Source organism: Juglans regia, chromosome 8, assembly GCF_001411555.2.
Source record: "Juglans regia cultivar Chandler chromosome 8, Walnut 2.0, whole genome shotgun sequence".
Classification (NCBI taxonomy): Eukaryota; Viridiplantae; Streptophyta; class Magnoliopsida; order Fagales; family Juglandaceae; genus Juglans; species Juglans regia.
Genome location: NC_049908.1, coordinates 2,091,072 through 2,112,614, shown reverse-complemented (window position 1 = coordinate 2,112,614; position 21,543 = coordinate 2,091,072). Strand labels below are relative to the sequence as shown.

The window sequence follows — 21,543 nt, the reverse complement described above, 5'->3', positions numbered from 1 at the left end:
AAAATGGTTGAGAAAAAATACTTACAACTATGAATTGCGTAACCGCCGCGTAATCGTTTTGAAAAAAATGAATAAAACATGGGACCCATATGAAAAAAATTAATTTTTTAAAAGTAGACCCCACTCTTTTTCAAAGCGATTACGCGACGGTTACGCACTTCACAGTTGTATGTAGAATTACTCAAAATGGTTTCGGCTTAGAAAATGTAGAATAGTTTTAAACTAAACTAATACAAAGAATATTGGGTTGTGCCTACTAAAGACCATCGATCATTTCAGTAACAGGTCTTGTGAATCGTGGCACAATTTTTGACGTAATAAGTGACTTGAAACCATGAACTACAGTGGATAAAGAAAAAATTGAAAAAAAAAAAAAAAAAAGAAGAAATGTATTCATTGAACTATGAGCTGTCTTAAATCTTAATGGCAAGGAAATAAACGCTATATAGCCGAGTAGATATCATACTTGTATTCTTCTAGATTTACCTTTATCATCGTCTTCATCTTCTAATCTACCACTAGTATTAGGATCCAGGTCTATAGCAAATGGCAACTTGGTCATTATTGGCTTTGCGCAAACTGCAGACTTGAGGTATAAGCGAAGTCCCTGGCACTGTCCTTTTGTTTATCTGCAAGGATCCCACCACAATCGATCATTTACATCAAGCGTAATCTAACCTTGCAAAAAAAAAAAACATATAATTGCTCTACAAAGGGCATTGCAACTTAAAAAAGAGGAATTTGGATATAAGATATAAGCGTTCACAACTATTCTCATAAAAAAAAAAAAACTACCAAAAGTAAAATAAAGCAATGAACTAACAGTTAAATGAAATGAACCGAATGTCACTAAGGAGCATCCACATAATGTAAATAAAACCAAATAGTTCTAGTGCATACTTGTGGTCCATGAAGTGGGCCTGGAAGGACAAAGCAAATATCACTGTCTAATAAATTTGAATGGGAAACCAGTGCTAAAAGGTACTACTTAATTTGTCACTAACGCAAACTACCGAGTAGTGGCCACCATATATTCCAATGCCTCATCAATATCTGAACCAAAGAAATATAAATTGCACGATCCCCTTCATTTCCTATAAAGTTGATTTGGACAATTATCAATACATAATGCATTCCTTTGTTTTTAATTTTTCCCCCTTTTTGAGAAGGAGAAGGCCATCTCAAACAGCAATTGATCTGAAATGGACAAGCTTATGAAACAACACATCAAAGTTCATATCCGCGAAACTAAATGAGTATATTATTTTTATATATATATTAATAAAGTGACTAACGTTTCCAGCAACTAAAACTTTCTCACCAAAGGTTCAACTTCCAAAATCTGTAGAGCCGTTTTCTACAAAAATCATTCTAACAGTTCTCAAACCTGAATTAGAAACTGATTCACTTGACTTGAGCAAAAACCTAAACTCTTCTTCAGTGAGCCCCCTTATCATTTCCATGAGCTGCGACAGACTGATTGCGCACACACCCACAACAGGTGGCACAATCTGTCCACCAGCTGAACATTTAGTTTCACCGGGTCCACCAAGGCTAATATTCTCATCCATACAAGATTTGTCTGGCATATATTGTCCATTGTAACTTGTAACCCTCTGCTGCTGTCCTACTGTCCAAAACAGCCCGAGTCTTTTTCATAGTCACCAAACGGAAAAGGCATGGCGGAGTTTTCTTGGTAAGATAAACCTTCTCCCTTCCATTTTTTCATGGCAAGATTAGCAGATGAAACCCCATCTGCCTCGTGTAAAGACAAAGTGGAAGCTGAAAATCCATCCAACAAGGTCGCACCAGCAGATGCACATACTTTTCCTGACTCACCAGTTTGCTCTGCTTCGCAGGATGCCTCCTTCGTGCCAGTCTTTACTGAAGCTAACCTTGAAAGAGCATCAGTACTTTCACAAGGCTCAGTAGCAGGATGCTTCCTTCATGCCAGTCTTTACTGAAGCTAACCTTGAAAGGGCATCAGAACTTTCACAAGGCTCAGAGAAAGGAAGCCACCATTCTCCTTCAAGCACTATTTCACTACTTCGATCAGATTGCCTCAATTCCAAACCACCAGGTTCCTGCGTTGCCCCTACCCAGCAACAAATGAGAATATAATTATACATCAAGTCCACATATCAAATGTGCTAACCTACCAGAAATTGTATCAAGATACAAGTATAAAGAGAAGGAGGGCACAACCTACATCTGTTACCTGATCTTCCCTCGACTGAATCAATGACAGATCTGGCTCTCCAACTCCCAGCAAGCACGATACTGATTAACGAATAATTTGCAGGTCTGAATCATCATGAGGAGAAACTTCCTTTTAAGTAACCTGATACGATGCTTTTGATATGGTAGTGGATGATGCACCAGCATCAGGTTCATGCTGCTCAGCTTCACCATATTTTCTTGATGATTTTCTATGGCCAGTACTGATTTTGCTCTCCTTTTTCTGATGAAATTGTTGAAGCTGATGATGGAAAATTAAAATCAAAATTAAAATCTCCAATCACTCATTATATGTCTGGTTGTTAAAATACTGGGGAAAATTGGGGGGAAAACATAAGTTCCAAACCCTAGGACTGAACAAAAGGTTTGATCATCGGGAGCCTAAGAGAATACTATTCAAACCTTACCTTCAGCTCTATTATCCTAACAGCCAAACAAAGTTTGAGGAATCAACGTCTAATCACACCAGGAATAATATTATAAAAAACCCCAGTCATCTTTACTTCCTAATTGCTGGGATACCAAAAGATAATATCGAAACCAGAAAGTGGAACCTCAATTTTCTTTTGCTTCAGTCCCCCAAACAAAGCAACCAGCTCAGTCATTTCCACACAGTTATTAAACCCGAAATTTTAGTTACATTATGAACTCAATATCACGGACTGCACAAATTACAACCCGTTCCTTTATTTTCCTAAAATTTCTCCGCGACCAAACAGGAAGTGACAATAGCAGTTTCAAACCTGGAAATTCCAAACTATGTAGAATGAATAAACAAAGCCAAAGAAAAGGACCTTTTTGCGTCCTGCAGAGAGCAGATCAATACGGGTCATGTTCTTGTCCATCCAATCCGTTCCGTTACAAGGCTCAATGACAATCACCATTACAGACACTGCCTCTGTACCGTGTCCGGAAAAATAAATAACTAAAAACTGAGCGAATTGATAAGCTTTACGGAATTGAAAGTTTGTCCTCGTCTGGTCGGGGAGAAAATAGAAGTAAATCCTATAAAACTCAAGCGCTCGTGTTAAAATTCAGAAAATCAGAAACTAAACTCGACAAAGTAAAGTTCAAGCTTTACTGTGCACTGCCTAGGCCCTAGGATTCAAAATCCCAGTTTCGTGCATTCTCCCAGCCAGCACACAGAAGGTAAAAACGTCTGTTTCCAATTTTCCACCAATTAAAACTTTGATAATCGGACAGTGATTACAGACTTCAGCCGAACGAAAATCCAAAAAAAAAAAGGTATGAAAAATATAATTCACGAAACAATGCAAAAAAGAAAAAGTAATTCAAAACATAGGAAGTGAAAGCGTACATCCTCGTCGTCATGATCATTAGATCTAACGCAACCTTCTCGTTCTGTCCGTTGTCTCGGCAGGTGAAACGTCGAAAATATCACTGTTAGTTTCGTCTGTAGCGCTAAGCAAACGGTATTGCAAACGTCGAAGTATACTGTATACTGCAGTTATACAGTATACTTCCAATGCAAGAAAGCCGAATAGAACCCCAATATGGGCTCGGACCCGCACTTGTCATTGAGAATGGACCTTTCAATTAGAGCACAGAAAGCCCATACTACGAACTACTTGGACACGGAAAGCCCATATATATGTTATAATTCCTTGATAAAAATATATATATTTTTTTAATGTATGGCTTAACCAATGACCAGCCTTGTTACCATTAATTAAGTTTAAATATATATATATATATATATAAATAAATAAATGGATGAGAATCTGAGATCATACTTTTGATATGGTAAAAATGTTTTTTCTTTGGTCTCATTGAACATCCATCTACTTTGAATTGAATTGTTTCTGACACTAGTTTATATAACCAAATTCAAATTGCATTTATTTGGATTTTGGATCTAGTCGGAAAAAAATACGATTCGGTTGAACAGCCTTAGGTTGAGTTTAGTTGTTGGATCCAACTGAATTCATCTCAAATCAATTATTAATAGGATCTATTATTTTTTTAATTTCTCGTAAAAAAATTAAACTCATATCGATCTATTTCAAAAATTTTAACCTAAAAATTTTAATGAATCTCAACTTAGAAAGAATAAACTCATCTCAATAAAATTTATAAAATATTACTATTCATAACTCAATTTGACTCAAATTATAATCCAAGTGGAGCATTAAAAAGTCATTAAGGTTGTGTTTGGATGTTGAAGTGAGTTGAGTTGAGATGATAAAATATTGTTAGAATATTATTTTTTAATATTATTATTATTTTAAAATTTAAAAAAATTAAATTATTTATTATATTTTATATTAAAATTTAAAAAAATTATAACGATGAATTGAGCCATTTTCATTTCGTAATGATATATAGAAATTCAAATTGTAGGAAGTGTGAACCATTATTGGTGTTAGTTGGTAAACGAATTAATTTGCATGTGCCGACGCTGACTTGAATTGATGGCAACCAATTACTGTAGGTTTTCTGGATTTTATTTGTCTAAAATATTTAAACTTTGTAATGCTCTTGCACATTGGCTGGTAATACCAGCCTGGTACAGGTCGAACAAAACGTACGAAAGAATTAAAACAAGAAGAAGAAAGTTGCGAGTAGAGAGCTTTCGTTCCAATTCTCTCAAGTCTCATCTCATTTTGTCACTGTTTCTCTCTCGAGGTTTCGATAATTCCGATTCGGAACCCAAGCTCTCACTTTGACTTCTTCTCAGCTCAACTCCCTCCGCTTCCACTCGGACTCCGAAATCCCCAACTCAGTCTCTATTTCCAAGCGAGTCCTTCTCTCTATCTATCTCGCACTTTCCACCTTACGAAGAAGAAGAAGAAGAAGAAGAAGAAGAAGAAGAAGAATGGTTGCCGATTCGGTTACATAAATAACATTTCCCAGACCACTTCATGGTGCATTGTTATGATTCGGTGAAAGTTTGGTGAAGGAACGTTTGCAGATTTGTTCTTTTTTGGAACACTTGTTTGATGAATTCCCGAGAGATTGATCATAAGATTAACCATTGCAAAAACCAGCTGCTGATTATAGGTAATGTCTTGCGAAGCTATTTGCTTTTCTCTGTTCCATAAGATTTAGAGGTCCAAACCTCTGTTTTCTTAGGGTTTTGGGGTTTTGTATTCAAATGGCGGAGTCTTTGAATGACAATACAATCCATTGTTTGATATGTGCTACCAAATCATTGAAACTAAGCTTAGAAAAGTCGAAGGCGCTAGGGTTAGCTTTAGACAGAGCTGGGCCTAGATTAGAAGAGATTAACCAAAGATTACCTTCATTGAGAGCTGCCGTCCGACCCATTCGAGCCGAAAAGGACGCCCTTGTTGCTGTCGGTGGCCACATTAATCGTGCAGTAAGCCCTGCTGGGGCGGTGCTCAAGGTTTTTGATGCTGTTCATGGTCTCGAAAAGGCCTTGTTATCTGACCCCCAGAATGATCTCCCTGGCTACTTGTCGGTGTTGAAACGCCTACAGGAGGCATTGAAGTTTCTTGGGGACAATAGTGGACTGGCAATTCAGTGGCTGGTGGATATAGTAGAGTATTTGGAGGATAATAGAGTCGCCGATGATCTGTACCTTTCCAATTTGAAAAACTCCTTGAAGAATCTTAGAGAATTGCAGAATGATGGGGAGAGGGCACTCCTTGATGGCGGGCTGTTAGATGCCGCATTGAATAAGTTGGAAAACGAGTTCCAGAGGCTCTTGACTGAACACAGTGTGCCACTTCCAATGTCTTCATCATCTCTTGGTAAGCAAGCGTGCATTGCACCATCACCTTTACCTGTATCTGTTATTCAAACGTTGCAAGCAATTCTTGGGAGATTAATTGCTAAAAATAGACTCGAGAAGTGCATATCAATCTATGTTGAAGTTCGTAGTTTGAATGTTAGAGAGAGCTTACGAGCTCTTGATTTGGATTACCTTGAAGTTTCAGTATCCGAGTTCAATGATGTGCAAAGCATAGATGGGTATGTCACACGGTGGGGCACTCATTTGGAGTTTGCGGTGAAGCATTTGTTTGAGGCGGAGTATAAGCTTTGTATTGATGTTTTTGAGAGGATGAGATTGGATGTGTGGTTGGATTGCTTTGCAAAGATAGTTGCTCAGGCTGGTATTCTCGCCTTTCTTCAATTTGGAAAGACTGTTACAGAAAGTAGGAAAGACCCCAATAAGCTTTTGAGATTATTGGATATATTTGCATCTTTGAACAAATTGAGGCTGGATTTTAACCGGTTGTTTGGAGGAGCAGCATGTGTTGAAATCCAGAACTTCACAAGGGATCTCATCAGGAGTGTAATTGATGGGGCAGCAGAGATGTTCTCTGAGCTTCTGTGTCAGGTTGAGTTACAGAAACATACCCCGCCTCCTCCAGATGGGAGTGTTCCAAGATTGGTAATCATCATTATCGATTACTGTAATAAACTGCTTGGGGATGGCTACAAGTCAATCCTAATCCAAGTTCTAGTCATTCACCGGAGTTGGAAGCGTGAGAAATTTCAAGAGAAGCTTCTTGTTAATGAGGTTTTGAACATAATCAAAGCCATTGAGCTGAACTTGGAGACCTGGATGAATGTTTACGAGGATATCAACCTATCCAACTTTTTTGCAATGAACAATCATTGGCATTTGTACAAGCACCTGAAGGGAACCCAGGTTGGGGATCTCTTAGGCGATTCTTGGTTAAAAGAACATGAACAGTACAAGGACTATTATGCCACAGTCTTCTTGAGAGACAGCTGGGGAAAGCTTCCCAATCACTTAAGCAGGGAAGGTCTGCTTTTGTTCTCAGGCGGGCATGCCACTGCCCGTGATCTTGTCAAGAAAAGATTGAAAGCGTTCAATGAAGCTTTTGATGACATGTACAAAAAGCAATCTAATTGGGTTGTGTTGGAGGAAGATCTGAGGGAGAGGACATGCCAAGTCATTGTGCAGGTGGTTGTTCCAGTTTATCGTAGCTACATGCAGAATTATGGACCCTTGGTGGAGCAAGATGCAAGTTCCAGCAAGTATGCAAAGTACACAGTACAGAATTTGGAGAAAATGCTAATGTCTCTTTTTCAGCCAAAGCCCAGGAGATATGGCAGTTTCAAAGGCAGACAGCCAAGTGAGAAATTCAACAATGGAGTAAGAGATGATCTTCGTCGTATTGCCTCATCAGTTATGTGATAACCTGATTCACTTCACTCCGTGGTGGTTAATTTAGGACATTGCATTATCTAGAGCGATAGAACTAATGCGCAGGAACTGCCCATTCATTTCCTTAATGTTCTCCCTTTGATGGAAATTTTGTAATTTGTCTTACTGTAATGAGGAATCGAGGGCTGTCTCCCATGCCCGAAGGGTTCTGAAAACCCATGAGATCTCATAGAGTCCGAGTAAGTTATACAATCCTGATGGTAAGGTCAGTGACTCAGTAGATAATAGATATACTTTAAGCCATAGCTTCTTTTTTTTTTTTTTCCTTTTTCGTTGAGGTGTAGCTGTGATCGAATTCTTTAGTCATCAGTTATTTTGGAATTAGGTTGTGCATGATGTAGGGACCTTAAGGAAATGCTTGTTCATGTCAATTTTACCGGATGCCTGTTCTTGTGGAGAACTAACGTATGATAAACCATGATCTTGGTGAAACATTACTGACAATGATATGTTCGTGTCTTTTATCCTTTTCTTTCTTTATTTCTTTATTTTTTGTCTTTTTGGGGGGTTGGACGCATATCAAAGAGTATTAACATATGTAATTTCTGTTAACTGATTCTTTTAGTGTTAGTTTCAATTAGTTCTCTTAGTCAGCTGTAATTAGTTAGTAGAATTTGTTAGTAATTTGTTAGCAAAGTGCCATAACTCAATATTTGTATAACAACTCATGATCCATGCGTTGTACTATAATATTCATATAATATATTTATGTAGCACAGCCATAATTAGCTCTTAAAAAGTTATAACAGTCACTAATCATGCTGCTGATGTTACAACTTTCTCAGTTTGTTTTTTTCTTAATTTCTTTGCTTCTCCCTGAAACTATTTGCTATCTGGTTGCAGAGTTGGATTTAACTGATGTTTCTCCTTGTTGACGTCTTTGTTCTCCCCCCCTCCTCTTTCTGTGTTTTCGAGTAAGATTACCACACCAGAATCCAAACAGGAGTACAAAACAAGAGTGACATATGTTACTCTTGTAACATAGGATTCCATCTTTGGAGTTGGAAACCTATCTTGTCGTCCATCAAGCGGTGATTGTGCTATTTGGTGGTCTCGATGATTCTCTTGTAACGTTCGTTGATGACGATGGGGCTGATGCTTTCCATGTTGGAAATTCTGGATGGTTCCTGATGCCGTGGCACGACGCAATACCTAGATTTTTTGACTCAGCAGGAGCGACCCTCTCGACGAAACTAACGTTTGACTTGTCATCCGGCGGAAACCGACACATAGGCCTCACATTGGGAGGCATATGATTATTAAGGTATCGTTTGTTTTTAAAAAATATTTCATCCTATCTTATTTAATTTTTTTAATTTTTAATATAAAATAAAATAAACAATTCAATTTTTTTAAATTTTAAAATAAAAATAATATTAAAAAATATATTTTATTTAATTTTTTAATCTTAATTTCATCCTATCTCTAAAAATAAACGAATCCATAAATTGATTGGTTGGATAAACTTACTGCCATCTTGGTTTCTGACTCCCATCTGTTCTCATTCATGAATGTAGTCGTGCTATCCACGCGAAAAAATCAATTATTAGGGGATTTGAGAACCAGGCTCTATTTTTATTTTGGCCACATATCGTCAATAATTGCGTCTGCTCATGAAGACTTATTTTTTATATAAGCTCGACTTTTCTTCGCCAATGGCAAGTCGTTGCAAGTGGGCTTACCCTTGAATTGGGTGTATAAAAGCTTGGTCTCTGGTGTTTGGGCGGCTATGATGTAACAAAGTTGAAAGTACTCTGTCCATTGGAAACTTGAAAATAAGTGGAGAATTTACGTCCAAAAGAAAAAAATATTTACAACGTGCATTGTATAATTATTACGTAATTATATTTTAAAAAAATGAATAAAGTATAAAATTTATATAAAAAAAAATTAATTTTTTAATCATAAATTTTACTCATTTAAAATAATTATACGACGTTTATACATTTTATAATTATATGTAAAATTATTTTAAAAAAATAAAACATGGAAACTGGAGATTGAAGCCATCCAAAGGACATTCATCCTGCGAGAAAATATTGTCGAGTAGAGATTTTGATTTTTTTTTTTACTTTTTACTTTTTACATTATCAAGTACTATTCTGTATAATATTTCGTGATGATATAAATGTCTTTTAGGGAAAGCATTTCGGATGTCCAACAAACAGGCAAGAGGCTCAGTTTGGATTGAAAATTATCTCATTTTATTATTATAATTTTTATATAAAATATAATAAATAATTTAACTTTTACAAATTATAAAATAATATTAATATTAAAAAATAATATTTTATTCAACTTTCATCTCAAATCATTTCATCTCAATTCACTATACAAACCTAACTAAGAGCACTGATAGTGGTTTATGCATCTTCATATACAAAATCATATTTTTTGAAGAATAATTTTACATTTGAAAAAAAAAACTTCCATATTAATTTATGCATCTTTGAACCAAATAATAAAAAAATATTATTATTTTTTTATTTTTTATTTGTTTCCTAAAATTATTTTTTATATATATATTTTACAATTAACATCTATTTTGTATTATCAACTTAATACAAATTTTATGTATCAAAATCATTTAAATATAAATTCTATAAAGTTTATTTGAATGGGTTGGAAAGAGAAAAAAATAGTAAAATAATGTTTGAAGAATGAATAGTGCTTCTTCAAATTTGAAGAAACACTATTTATAACTATGCAAAAATTTAGAGATGCATATAAGTCAATATAGATGAATTTAAAGACATTCTTTAAATTTGAATATGAAGATGAAGATGGAGAAGCCACTATCAATGCTCTAAGAGCATTAGCATTGGACTCATCAAATTTATCTTTAAATTTTGATGAAAAGTACATATTTTTCATATATCTAAAACTTCCTTATCCATAACTCTACATTGAATTAGTTATTGAATTTATCAAAATAATAATATAATATTATTTTTTTAATAATATTATTTTATTTTATTTTCATATTTTATAATTATACTAAGTATATGTTAATTAATAATTTAATTTGATTATTACATTATTTATTACAAGACAGTAGGAGATTAAATGTGAATAAAAAAGACTATTGAAGATTAAAAGTGAATAAAAAATAGATTTGATGAGTGAACAGTAACCCTTCAAATTTGAAAAAACCTATACATTTATTGTAGCTGAAAATTTCATATTTATCTCTTTGACTAATCTAATACAGCTTTTTTTTGATAAATTCATCATATTTTACATTTGGCTAAACTTTTGATGAAAGCAATGACAATGTTCTAGGTAAGGGGTGGCTCTACAGCTGGGTTTTGTTTTTTTTTTTTTTTTTGCTTTTTTTTCACATGTATTTTTTAAACATTTTTAAATATATATATTTTTAAAAAAATTTATAACATTATTAAAAAATACTTAATTAATTATTAAGTGAAAAAAAAAACCAAGCGAGAAAAATACCATTTTCCAAAATTTTAATTTATTCAATACTAGGCGATAATAATATATCTTATATTATTAATCCTAGAGAATCTTAAATATAAAATATACCTTATAAAATCGAATTGAAAAAAGACTAGTTAAATGCCATTGGAATTAGAAAGGCCTCCAATAATATTGCAAAGTATTGAGGAAGGGACTATCTTTCCATCCTTGGGAACGAGGGGATGCACCCTAGCTAACCCGTTGCTGAAGGTCTGGGAAGATGCATTCGGCTTTCACTTTTCGCTTTCACTGCGAGTCCGTGACTGTGACGTTTTCCTGCAACATAAACGGCCCCTCACCTCAATTCTTTAGCACTCGATATCTATCCCCTTTGAATATTTCTACACATACACCTATCAGCATGTTAATGTGTTTTAATCCCTCCCCAAAAAAAAAAAAAAACCTTTATTCGTTCGTAAAAAAAAAATTAATAATAAAAAAATGCGACATTAGATGAAATATAAATAATAGAATTTTGTTATTCATTATTCTACGTACACCACACATTTTTTTAATTTTTTAGTCTTAATCCTGCTAAATTAATTGAGTTATTTAACTCATTTTTCATTCACCACATATTTGCTAAGGATTAAAAAATAAAAAATTATATATGTAAAAATGATAAGTATAATTTTTTTAAGAGTAATTCTACATACAATCATGAAGTGCGTAAACGCCGCGTAACCGTTTTAAAAAATAATGGAGTCCACTATTAAAAAATTAATTTTTTTTATATGAGTCTCATGTTTTATTCATTTTTTTCAAAGCGATTACGCAACGGTTACACAATTCATAATTGTAAATATATTTTCTATTTTTTTAAATAATATACCTTCGTGCATTTGGATTATACTTATTTTTATTAATAAAAAATATATATATAAACAAAAATAATTTTACAATCTAATAGTATCAAATCACATCGACTTGTTAGTTTATTTTTATAAAATTCTTTGCATTTAAAAGCATTTCTTAAAGAAAAATTGTAGAATGATCCCAACAAACTCTTCGAGACTATCTAAAAACACATGAAGGATTTTGCATCGTTTAGAAAGCTAGTAAGGCACCTGTTTTCATCACTAAATGAGGAAGATATTGATCTCTTTGCTATTACTATCTATCATGTGTGGAAGAGAAGGATTTTGTTTGTATTTGAAGAGAAATTTGATGATTCTTTTAATTTGGTTCAGAATACTCAACAGTTGCTCAGAGACTACAAAGCATTTAATGAATGTTGTGCTAATAGATTAGAACCAAATAGGCCTCAAGGAATTAACTGGACTTCTCCAATTGTGAATGTTTTCAAGGCCAATTGGAATGCTGCTATCGATAGAGTAAGGTGTAGAGTGGGTATAGGGGTGGTGGTCAGGAACTGGGAAGGCCAAGTGATTGCAACATTGAGATCTCAAAGAAGTTTGTTCCCTAATATTAAACTGGTTGAGGCTGTGGCTGCTTTCAAAGCTGTAATTTTTTGCAAACACCTAAGTTTACTTAGAGTAATTCTTGAAGGGGATGCACTCAATATGGTTCAAGACCTTAATTGAGAGATTAGGAAATGGAGCATTGTAGGTTTGATCATTTAAGACATCAAAGCAGAGCTCAAGAACAGGCCATCCTAGTCTGTCATGCATGTCTTTAGAGATTTCAATTGTACTGTTTATTAACTCTATGAGGAGAGCATTTCTTTGGAGGAGCCCCTCCTTATATTCAACATTTGTTAAGTTAAAGATGAATAAGATTGATCATTCTTTCCAAATAAATAAAAAAAAAAAAATGATGGCAAGACTCTATATACGGGGGAAGAGGATCGAAAGGGACAAGGGCCGAGACTTATTACTTTATAATTTTGTATACCTTTCCATGACAGCAAACGAGGTTCATAAGGACCGAAATTCACGCAAATTGGTCAGCGTAAACGAAGAGAATAACGTTGAAATTAAGAATTTTCGACTAATAAAACTTTTGACTTGTCTTGATGATCTTATCCTTTTGCTAAGCACTCTGAAGAAGAATCCCTCCATCTAATTTTCAAACAAACTAGGGATCGCCGACAATGCCATGAAGTTTGTGTCGCCTTTCCTCCCGGCATGAAATTTTAAGCAACTTTTATTGAAATCTGCAGAGGAATTCATCATTATCCAGCTGCCCACTTTAAGTTCTTATGATCTACATCCATGGTAAAGTGGCCCAGACTTAACCTACTTCTTCCTACTTCTTTAATTTAGGATTGAGTGATTAATGATCTTCTTCGTAAATACTCTCTGGAGGTATTGGGTATTTAATCTCGTCTAGCCTCATTTTATGGTCCTTTTTTTTATGTATTTATAAAATACCATTAATATAATGAAATGCAAATTAGTTTAAATAGATAAGACGGGGTAAGCTAAGAAAGCGGCCATTGGATGAGTCCACTACAATCAGCATATATACTTTGACCTAATTTCCTCCAGTCAGTTCTTTTTATCGGAATTGTTTACCTTTTATTTATAATATGCATGCCCATCTATTCTGGTTGGAATATCTGTCTGCCAATAAGCCAAAGTCCACCGCAACCAAGAAACACTGCTACATGGCAAGTGCCATTTTATTGTCTTGGTGGTGTGTAACTCATGCTTTCCTTCTCTAAAATAATATGAAATTTATTATTATTTTTCAATATATATATATTTATATTTATAAATCCCTGACACGTTAAAGCATAAATATTCGAGTTGTGTCGTTTTATAATTTTATGGTGGGTGCTCCGTCAAAAAGATTATTTGAGCTAAAATGAAGGCTTATCGGGTCTCGAACTAAAAAAGAAAAACGAACAAAAAATTAACGATTTCGTAACTCGTTAAAAATACTAAAATAGTTCTTTATTAATCAAATTGAATATTTTACATATATTTGTTATCATTCTTTCACAAGTAATTCTATGCATAGATTACTATTAATTTTTACATTGATACTTATAATTTTTTTTAATAAGAGGTGGAAATATTTTTCATATGGTATGGATAATAAATAATAACTGATGACAATAATTTTTTTTATTTTCATAATATTCTGGATGGAGATCATAATTTCTATATGAAATTCGGAATGCAAAACTTTAGACCAAGATCAAGTGTTTCGATGGTAGAAAGAAACTTCGAATAAACTTTATTATTATTATTATATCTTAAGTTATTAAAATTGATACATGGCATCAACAAGTTATAAAATCATGGTGATGCTTTGTACATTGAATAAATATAGATAGAAGTAACTATTAAAAATATCTATTTTATACACATAATATGACATCATCTAAACTATATATCTCTCCAAGTGAGTGTTGGAAACAATCAATTAGAAGCAGCTATTTAGTGAGTGCAAAGTATACACTGTTATAATAACTTCTCTCTAGCATTACTCTTGCACATTTATTTAATATCCAATCATCAAATAGTGCCCATAAAACTATTTATCATCACTCAACTAAGTGCAAAGTGTCGGTTTTTGGGCTATGAATTGGGTTCGATTCCAACAAGAACTGCCCACACTTAGTCCCCAGTAAGTTTGGTTGGATTCGGGTTAGAATTAGTTTGACTGAATAAATTATCTAGATTAATTTTGAAGCCTAGTTTATATGTAATCAAATGGTCTAGATCGTTAGTTGATAAGAACTTTAGATACTACCCTCAAAATTTGTGAAGATCAGAAACCAACTTGCACCCATAATAAATATGTATTCTTTAATTTATACCGTCAGATCTCAACAATAGAAGGTATTTTTCGGACATTTTTTTATAGAATAATCTCAAATACACGATCTCATCCATTAAAACGGTGTGTCTAATAATCTGTTAAACTCGTTAATCATACTACAAATGGCTGAATCTCCAGCTAATCTCAAACGGGTCGTTTTATATGGATGGATAGGTGATGTTCATCTACATCGTTTGAGACACCCATGAATATGAACCATAAATGACACAACATTCATTTATTTCAGTTCAGAGTGTATTTACAAACACGGCGTTTATGCCATGAATCGTGCAGAGTAGGGGAGAGAGAGAGAGAGAGAGATGTACTAAAACGAGGAAATTGCATTGCAAGTGAAACATACTTATTTTTTAGGGGGGACCAGTTTTTGAGCTCTCCGTATCCTTCCTTGATCTGATCTAAAATAAGGAAACAGGATAAGTTTGGTCTTGTGACTTGTCGCTGGTCCTTATCCTTGCCACGTCATATCCTGCCGCTGCGCGTTAGCAGCATTTCTCTCTTTACCCTCTCTTGCTGCCTTGGAATATCCAAACAATATATCCGACCTCCACGTACTTTTGTTTCTCTCTCGTTCTATTTATCTATATATAAATAATTTACTGATTTCGGTTTTTCTCAGACGCATTTTTGTAATGTCTATCCAAAAGCAGAGCACCCACGCGCACTCTCTTTCTCTCTCTATAATAGACGGCGAGAGACCAACCTGCTCATCCTTATCCATGTTCGTCTTTTTTACAAACGCTTGACCTACACCCAACACGACTCTTCTTATCTTATCCCACGCTCCCAACCACCCTTTGGCTCTGTGTCTTTTACCAACCAGAGCGGCCGTCGATTGATGACAAGTAGCCCGTGTTCAGGGAGCTCAAAAGGAGGTGAAGTCCGAGGCGGAAACGGTAACACCGGAGGAAAAAAGAAAGAAAAACAGCGACGAAAGTTCTCGATCGGGACCATCTGGAAATTAAAATGGAGGTTCTTGTGGGTCCAACCTTCGGCATCGACGTTAGGGACCGGAGCAGCGCCATCCCGAGCGCTGCCGATCAGCGCAGCGTGTCTTCTTGTCTGTTCCTGGAGGACGGCATCGGCGGAACCGGAGATGGCGATGGGTTGGTATTCGGTATCGGCGGGCGGGGGAAAGGTCGGGAGGCAAACGAAGAATCTTCAGAGAGTTCTTCCTCGATCGGAGCGCCGGATGATAGCGAAGACGAAGGGGACGACTGCGTTTCGTCAAAGGAGATTCTGAGCAATTTCAAGGGAGCAGGATTGGGCTCTTTGGGTTCAATGGAAGACACTCTTCCCATCAAGTAATTTTTTCTCCTCCTTCTAAGTTGATGGCTTTTCTGCGAAATAATGAATTGGTGATTATTTTTGTTTTATTTAGAACTCATCCGTGCATTCTTCATGGAATATTTGTTTGATCCCTTGAAATGATCGAAGAAAGGGAATCTCATTTTATATCTATGATCTTCCGTGTCTTTTAATTTAATACCCAAGAGAGAATCTTTTACCAGCAGCAGTTGTGTGTTTGGTGTTGGTATATGCAGGAGGGGATTATCGAACCATTTTACTGGAAAATCGAAGTCCTTTGCGAATCTATCGGAAGTGAACACACTAAAGGATCTGAAGAAGTCGGAAAACCCATTTAACAAGAGGAGGAGAGTTTTGGTGGCCGCCAAATGGTCTTCCAGGAAATCTTCCTTCTACAGCTCCTCTAACCCTAAATCTATGCCTCTACTGGTTCTGAACGAAGAGGAAAATGAAGATGATGAACATCTTCGACGGCAACAAGAATACCCATCAACGTCGTCCTCGCCTTCATCATCGTGGTCATCGTCGTCATCAGAGAATAAGGAACAAGAACAACATCATTTAAGTCATCAGGAGAGAGTACCCAAAACTTTTATTGATCGGAGGATCTTGAATTTCAAGTCAAATAGTTGTTTCTCTCTCTCAGATCTGCAAGAAAATGATGAACAAGATGACGATTAACTTGGTTTTTCTTAATCAAAATTTATCCTCTTTTCTTTCTTTAGCTGTGATGTATGGATGCCAGTTGCCTACTGAAAAAGGCATAACAAAAATCGTAATATGATATATTATCCTCTTCTGTTTGTCGAGACTTGAGATCTTTTCCACTGATGGCAGGATTATTTTTATTTTTATTTTTTTGGGGTTCAGTGAGCAGATATGTATTATGATCTTATCTTATGTTGCAGGCTGACTAGATTTTTATTTTTTATTGTATAGAAACCACTCTGAACAAAATGGGGTTTGTAGTTGGTGGGATGGTGGTCCGACATTGTTAACACAGCCACTTTGATGCTTCTTGGCAATTGCCATTCGTTCTAGGAACATTGGCCCTTCTTTTGTTGGGTTGTTAACTTGTTTTTTCTATTTTGGAAGAGCTTTTCTGTCATGGCAATGGCAAGCTATATTGAAGATTGAATTGAATGCTAAACCGTTTTAAGGATGATTAAAAAATAAAGATGATTTCAATCTTTAATCTAGCTTAAAGAATTTAATGAAATAAAGATGATTTCATACGTTATTGAGGATGGATATCACGTGATCATGTTTTTTAAATTAGTAATGTTATAGATAATGATGATAAATATATTATAATATAATGAAAATAAGATGGTAGTATAGTAATTAAATTTTTTTTTTTAATTTATAGATAAATAAAAAGGACAAAAAGAGGAAGATAATCATAGATCGAAAATTAACTGTAGTTAGGAACTTAGGAAATAAGTGTGGTAATATCAACACCATTGTACGTTGGACAAGTATTAAAAGACACCTGGACAGATTCGTAAGAAGACGGGGTGAGCATGTGAGATTTATGCCTCATTTTGATAGTCATTGTATCTCATTTTATTTCTATTTTATCTTAATATTTAAATATCATAAATACAAATAATTTTTAATTTTTTTATCTAATCATATTACCTAATCATTATAATTTTTTAATTTTTTAAATAAAATATAAAAATTTAATTTTTAAAATTATAAAAAAAATATTATTAAAAAAATATTTTAATTTTATAATATTTTAATTTAATTTTTCTCGTTTCTCAAAATTTTATAAAATATATTAACTCAAATATTTTATTACTATTCATAAATAGATTGTGCTATCCATCGAGAGTATAACCCGAGATATACTTCCAATAAGATCATTTGGACTTTTTTTTTATACATTTTTTTATATCCTTAAACATTTATTTTTTAAAAAAATTCATAATATTATTAAAAAATACTTCTTTAATTATTAAATAAAAAAAATATTTAAATTAAAAAAATATCTCGTAACTACTGCTCAATGGCCCAAGTATTTCTTTTATAAATTATTTTATTATTATTTATATCACATTTCATTTTACCTCGACTTTAAACTAGACGTTAAATTTTAGCAGTGGTTAAAGGTTTTTTTTCCCGAAAAAACTGTATTATTGGAGGGTTGGAGGATAAGACGGAGTAGACAGTAGACCCAACCTATTTCTTACCGAACTCGAAGGGCCCCAACTACATGGCTGTGGAAAACCAGACCTAATAAATGGGCCGAGTTACTTCAATATTTCTCTCTTTTTTTCACTTTAATGGAGCGCCCATCGAGTCAAAAGCCCAATAGCTGAGCCTAGCTGATCTGATCTGTCATGGCATCTCTTCTCTTCTCGCCGCCATCTCGTTTCTCTCTTACTTCCTCCAATGCTCGCTTCCCTTTCCCAAGAGCTAGAATTAGGGCTTACCTTTCTCCTCCCCGCGGTGTCTGGTCTCGGCATCTGAACTCTATGAGTCAATCCGCAGGATCGGAATCACTGCCTTCCGAGGATGAAGGCGGCGCGAAGATGGAGAACTCCGACGTCATAGTTCAGTACGTGGTACTCCGGCGAGACCTAATCGACACGTGGCCGCTCGGGAGTGTGGTGACGCAGGGCTGCCATGCCTCCGTGTGTGCGATTTGGTCCCACAAAGACGATCCTCAAACCATCGAGTATTGTAGTTCCCAAAATATTGATTCTATGCATAAGGTGAGTAGCCTTCTCCTATTTATAAGTTTTGTCCTCTACATTTCCTATCTCTTTCTCCGATTCTCCACTTTTGGTCATTTATTTATTTTATTATTGGCACTGAAACTTCAATGACTTGAGCCCACATAGAACTACTTTGCTTTGTTCACTTGAAAACTTCACTCTATGTAGAGAGTTAAGGGAAGTAACCGAAGGATCAATATTTTGATTTGTATGAACACGCCTTCCAACTTTTACTTGTAGTGTCGTAGAATATGTCTCTGCTCTGGTGCGGTTTTGACAGTTTGATGATGAAAATGGTTCGAGAGGAATGGTGAAAGTTGAATTATAGGATATTATTTTTTAATATTATTATTATTTTAAAATTTGAAAAAATTGAAACTGTATAATAATATTTTATATAAAAATTTAAAAAAATTATAATAATAAAATGATATGAAATGAAACTAATCTTGGAACAAATTTTCAGCTTGGCATCCAGGGAATGGGTCTCAGGGAACGATCTTGATTGCACTTGGGATGGGCACTTGCCTACCAATGATTTGTAGTCGTAGGATTGCCTTAGGTCTATTATGAACAACTTTATGATTGTACCTCGTAAGCTTCCGACATATAACATCTGAGGCCGGCTGTGATGCTTATCTAAATGTTTCTATGATATTGTTTTGTCCCTCATTCATGTCAAGTTCAGTTCTCATCTCAATATTTTCTTCAACCTGGATTTTTCCGTTCATGGATGGTTTCGTATCCACCTGAATTCCTGATGATGCTGTTAATAAGCCTGCTTGTAAATTCATTGTTGGCCAATTTGTTGGATGATGTAAGTGATTGGAAGTAAAGGTGCTGAGTGAGTCTGCTTCCTTTTTGGAAAATAATGCAGGTTACTCTCGAGGTGAAGGGCGAACCTCATATCTTGAACTTGTCAGAAAAGCTCACGGCAGGTGGCATCACTCACAAATTGTGGATAGAACAACCTGAAAACATCCCAACGTGCCTTGCTACGAAGCCATACCCCAAATCTGCAGTTTCTTCATTTTTCAAGAAGTTGAAACTCTGCAAGTGATATATGTAACCTTAAATTTTTTCAACAACCCATTTTGTTTTGTGGGTTCGCGAGGAATTTCCTTGAACTATGAATTGAATTTCCTTGGTTAGTTAGAGCACTTTAAGCTCAAGTCTTGTGTATAAACACCTCTCATATGTATGAATTAGACACGCTGCAATAATATCTTTCCTTTTCAGTCCATCTTATTTTTTCCCTCGAAGTGCTCTCCTCCATTTCTAACGATTAACTCATTTGTTCTAAAGCTATTTCTTAGGATGTAAAACGAAGAAATTTTCCATCTGTCCTAGAAAACAGACATTCTAGCAGAGCAAGAAGCCACTGTTGATCAAGGTCCTGGAAAACCGATCTGAGTACTCTGAGATAGGCCCTTGATCAAATGAACCGAAGAGGTCCATTGACCCAAGGATATCGCAACACATCCACAACTCACTTGAATAAAAAGATAGAGGTTTAACAATCTAAAAAGTAGGCTCAGAAAGTCATCAATTCACTTTGATGGCCATTGCGAATACATGCAATTAACCACAGTTCCATTTTGAAGGCCTCTGCCACTTCTGGATGTATGTGTTGGCCAATTTGGTTCATTCCCAATTTCCCAATAGCCTCAGCCAGCCTTTATCCTTTCTGAACGAGTTCAACCGAAGATCACCCGTTCCTGAACCTCGCCACCCAACAAAATAAAAAGGTTTAAATACAAAAAGCTTCCGTGTTCACAATTTTTCTTTCATAGCCTTCTTAGGTATGAACGATTTGGTGCACTAAACTGCGTATCAATGTTGACATGATTGTTTTTATTGAAAAGAAAAATAAAAGAAGACAAATTTTGAGAAAATAAGATTTTTTGTCTCACAAAAATATTTCCATCTCAATTCGTACCATTTTATTAAACGGATGTCTTACATGTCAGTATTGATGCGCAATTTAGTTCTTGAACTCACTTGAAAGAAGACTTTTGCTTTCAATTGCTCAAAGGATGGATTGTAAAGTTTCTAAACCCCATATGTCAATCAAGAAAGAATTGGAAACATAGCATGACAAGTGCCTCGTAAGTTAGAGACGTTGATGCTATTCATATGAATAAACCTTTTTCTATTTCTCGATCTCCGACATAAAACGTTAAAATATAGTATAAAACACAAACGCCGAAAAATTAAGGAGAGGTTTCAATCAGTTGTAAGTTACTGAACCACCAAACGTCTGGCGCAGATGGTGCAGTAGTACTTGCGCTTGGTTCTGGAGTAGAGAGGCAGGAAGCAGAACCTCCACTGGCTCTGTACGTTCATAGCTTGTATCATCCCTCCACAGTACGGACACGCCCCAGGTGCTGGCTGCGTCAACACTACTCTCTCGTCCTCGTCGCACACAAACACCAGACACATTATTTTCTTCTCTGCCTATCTTCTTTCCTCTCTCAATTCAATTAATTTGTCTCTATCCGTCTTCTGGCGAAGAATAACATTGTTTACTTATTGACAAGGATCAGCAATTCATCACTTTAATTTCAATGCGCTAAATAAGGTAAATATTAACACTATAAATATGTGGATTTGAAAGCTATAACGGCTGATTTGACACAATTTCTTGAAGTAATGCTTGAGTGAATTTAATTATTTTGTAACGAGTAGAGATCTTTAAGGATTCATAAGATACTTTATTGAGTGAATTTATTTAAATACAACCGTTGCTTATTAAATTCAGTAGTAAATATCTTTAATATAAACCGTTGATTTAGAATCAATAATAAATATTTTCTTACATCAATATTAGCCACTTTGAGATTCAAAGATTTAATATTTCAA

General features: G+C 35.0%; 5 protein-coding genes across 7 annotated transcripts; 3 read left to right on the top strand and 2 right to left on the bottom strand.

Moving 5' to 3' along the window:
- Positions 1 to 254: 254 nt before the first annotated feature.
- On the bottom strand, positions 255 to 3,652 carry LOC108988730. Of its 2 annotated transcripts, XR_004802182.1 has the most exons (4): positions 3,557 to 3,652; positions 3,033 to 3,243; positions 1,388 to 2,479; positions 255 to 629 (listed from the first exon to the last, which is right to left on the bottom strand). XR_004802182.1 is itself a non-coding variant. In XM_018962067.2 (3 exons), the coding sequence occupies exons 1-3, from the start codon at positions 3,574 to 3,576 to the stop codon at positions 2,333 to 2,335; spliced, it is 378 nt and encodes a 125-aa protein (XP_018817612.2). In that variant the 5' UTR covers positions 3,577 to 3,652; the 3' UTR covers positions 2,312 to 2,332. The 2 variants fall into 2 exon arrangements, 1 of the variants encoding a protein (XP_018817612.2); XM_018962067.2 differs by lacking the exon at positions 255 to 629 and having other exon boundaries at positions 2,312 to 2,479.
- A 1,124-nt stretch (positions 3,653 to 4,776) lies between these two features.
- On the top strand, positions 4,777 to 8,641 carry LOC108988737 (exocyst complex component EXO70A1-like). The gene has a single exon (XM_018962078.2). The coding sequence runs from the start codon at positions 5,354 to 5,356 to the stop codon at positions 7,388 to 7,390; it is 2,037 nt and encodes a 678-aa protein (XP_018817623.2). The 5' UTR covers positions 4,777 to 5,353; the 3' UTR covers positions 7,391 to 8,641.
- Positions 8,642 to 15,181: 6,540 nt separating this feature from the next.
- LOC108988732 lies at positions 15,182 to 16,999 on the top strand. Its single transcript, XM_018962069.2, has 2 exons — positions 15,182 to 15,951; positions 16,192 to 16,999. The coding sequence occupies exons 1-2, from the start codon at positions 15,614 to 15,616 to the stop codon at positions 16,634 to 16,636; spliced, it is 783 nt and encodes a 260-aa protein (XP_018817614.1). The 5' UTR covers positions 15,182 to 15,613; the 3' UTR covers positions 16,637 to 16,999.
- Positions 17,000 to 18,240: 1,241 nt separating this feature from the next.
- LOC108988725 (putative peptidyl-tRNA hydrolase PTRHD1) lies at positions 18,241 to 19,924 on the top strand. The gene is made up of 2 exons (XM_018962060.2): positions 18,241 to 18,678; positions 19,559 to 19,924. The coding sequence occupies exons 1-2, from the start codon at positions 18,304 to 18,306 to the stop codon at positions 19,739 to 19,741; spliced, it is 558 nt and encodes a 185-aa protein (XP_018817605.1). The 5' UTR covers positions 18,241 to 18,303; the 3' UTR covers positions 19,742 to 19,924.
- A 373-nt stretch (positions 19,925 to 20,297) lies between these two features.
- On the bottom strand, positions 20,298 to 21,143 carry LOC108988728. Of its 2 annotated transcripts, none has more exons than XM_035693687.1 (2): positions 20,927 to 21,143; positions 20,298 to 20,405 (listed from the first exon to the last, which is right to left on the bottom strand). In XM_035693687.1, the coding sequence occupies exons 1-2, from the start codon at positions 21,121 to 21,123 to the stop codon at positions 20,390 to 20,392; spliced, it is 213 nt and encodes a 70-aa protein (XP_035549580.1). In that variant the 5' UTR covers positions 21,124 to 21,143; the 3' UTR covers positions 20,298 to 20,389. The 2 variants fall into 2 exon arrangements, with proteins under 2 accessions (XP_035549580.1, XP_035549581.1); XM_035693688.1 differs by having other exon boundaries at positions 20,298 to 20,399.
- Positions 21,144 to 21,543: the final 400 nt, after the last annotated feature.

What these genes read in the sequence shown, in the direction of transcription:
- LOC108988732 (XM_018962069.2), top strand. Translation starts at nt 15,614, where the DNA reads ATGGAGGTTCTTGTGGGTCCAACCTTCGGCATCGACGTTAGGGACCGG. An exon ending in GAAGACACTCTTCCCATCAA is followed by an intron (nt 15,952 to 16,191) that starts GTAATTTTTTCT and finishes TGGTATATGCAG; the next exon opens with GAGGGGATTATCGAACCATT.
- LOC108988728 (XM_035693687.1), bottom strand. Translation starts at nt 21,123, where the DNA reads ATGTGTCTGGTGTTTGTGTGCGACGAGGACGAGAGAGTAGTGTTGACG.
- LOC108988725 (XM_018962060.2), top strand. Translation starts at nt 18,304, where the DNA reads ATGGCATCTCTTCTCTTCTCGCCGCCATCTCGTTTCTCTCTTACTTCC. An exon ending in ATATTGATTCTATGCATAAG is followed by an intron (nt 18,679 to 19,558) that starts GTGAGTAGCCTT and finishes AAAATAATGCAG; the next exon opens with GTTACTCTCGAGGTGAAGGG.
- LOC108988730 (XM_018962067.2), bottom strand. Translation starts at nt 3,576, where the DNA reads ATGATCATGACGACGAGGAT. An exon ending in ATGATCATGACGACGAGGAT is followed by an intron (nt 3,244 to 3,556) that starts GTACGCTTTCAC and finishes TGAGTTTTATAG; the next exon opens with GATTTACTTCTATTTTCTCC. An exon ending in TCTCTGCAGGACGCAAAAAG is followed by an intron (nt 2,480 to 3,032) that starts GTCCTTTTCTTT and finishes TTCCATCATCAG; the next exon opens with CTTCAACAATTTCATCAGAA.
- LOC108988737 (XM_018962078.2), top strand. Translation starts at nt 5,354, where the DNA reads ATGGCGGAGTCTTTGAATGACAATACAATCCATTGTTTGATATGTGCT.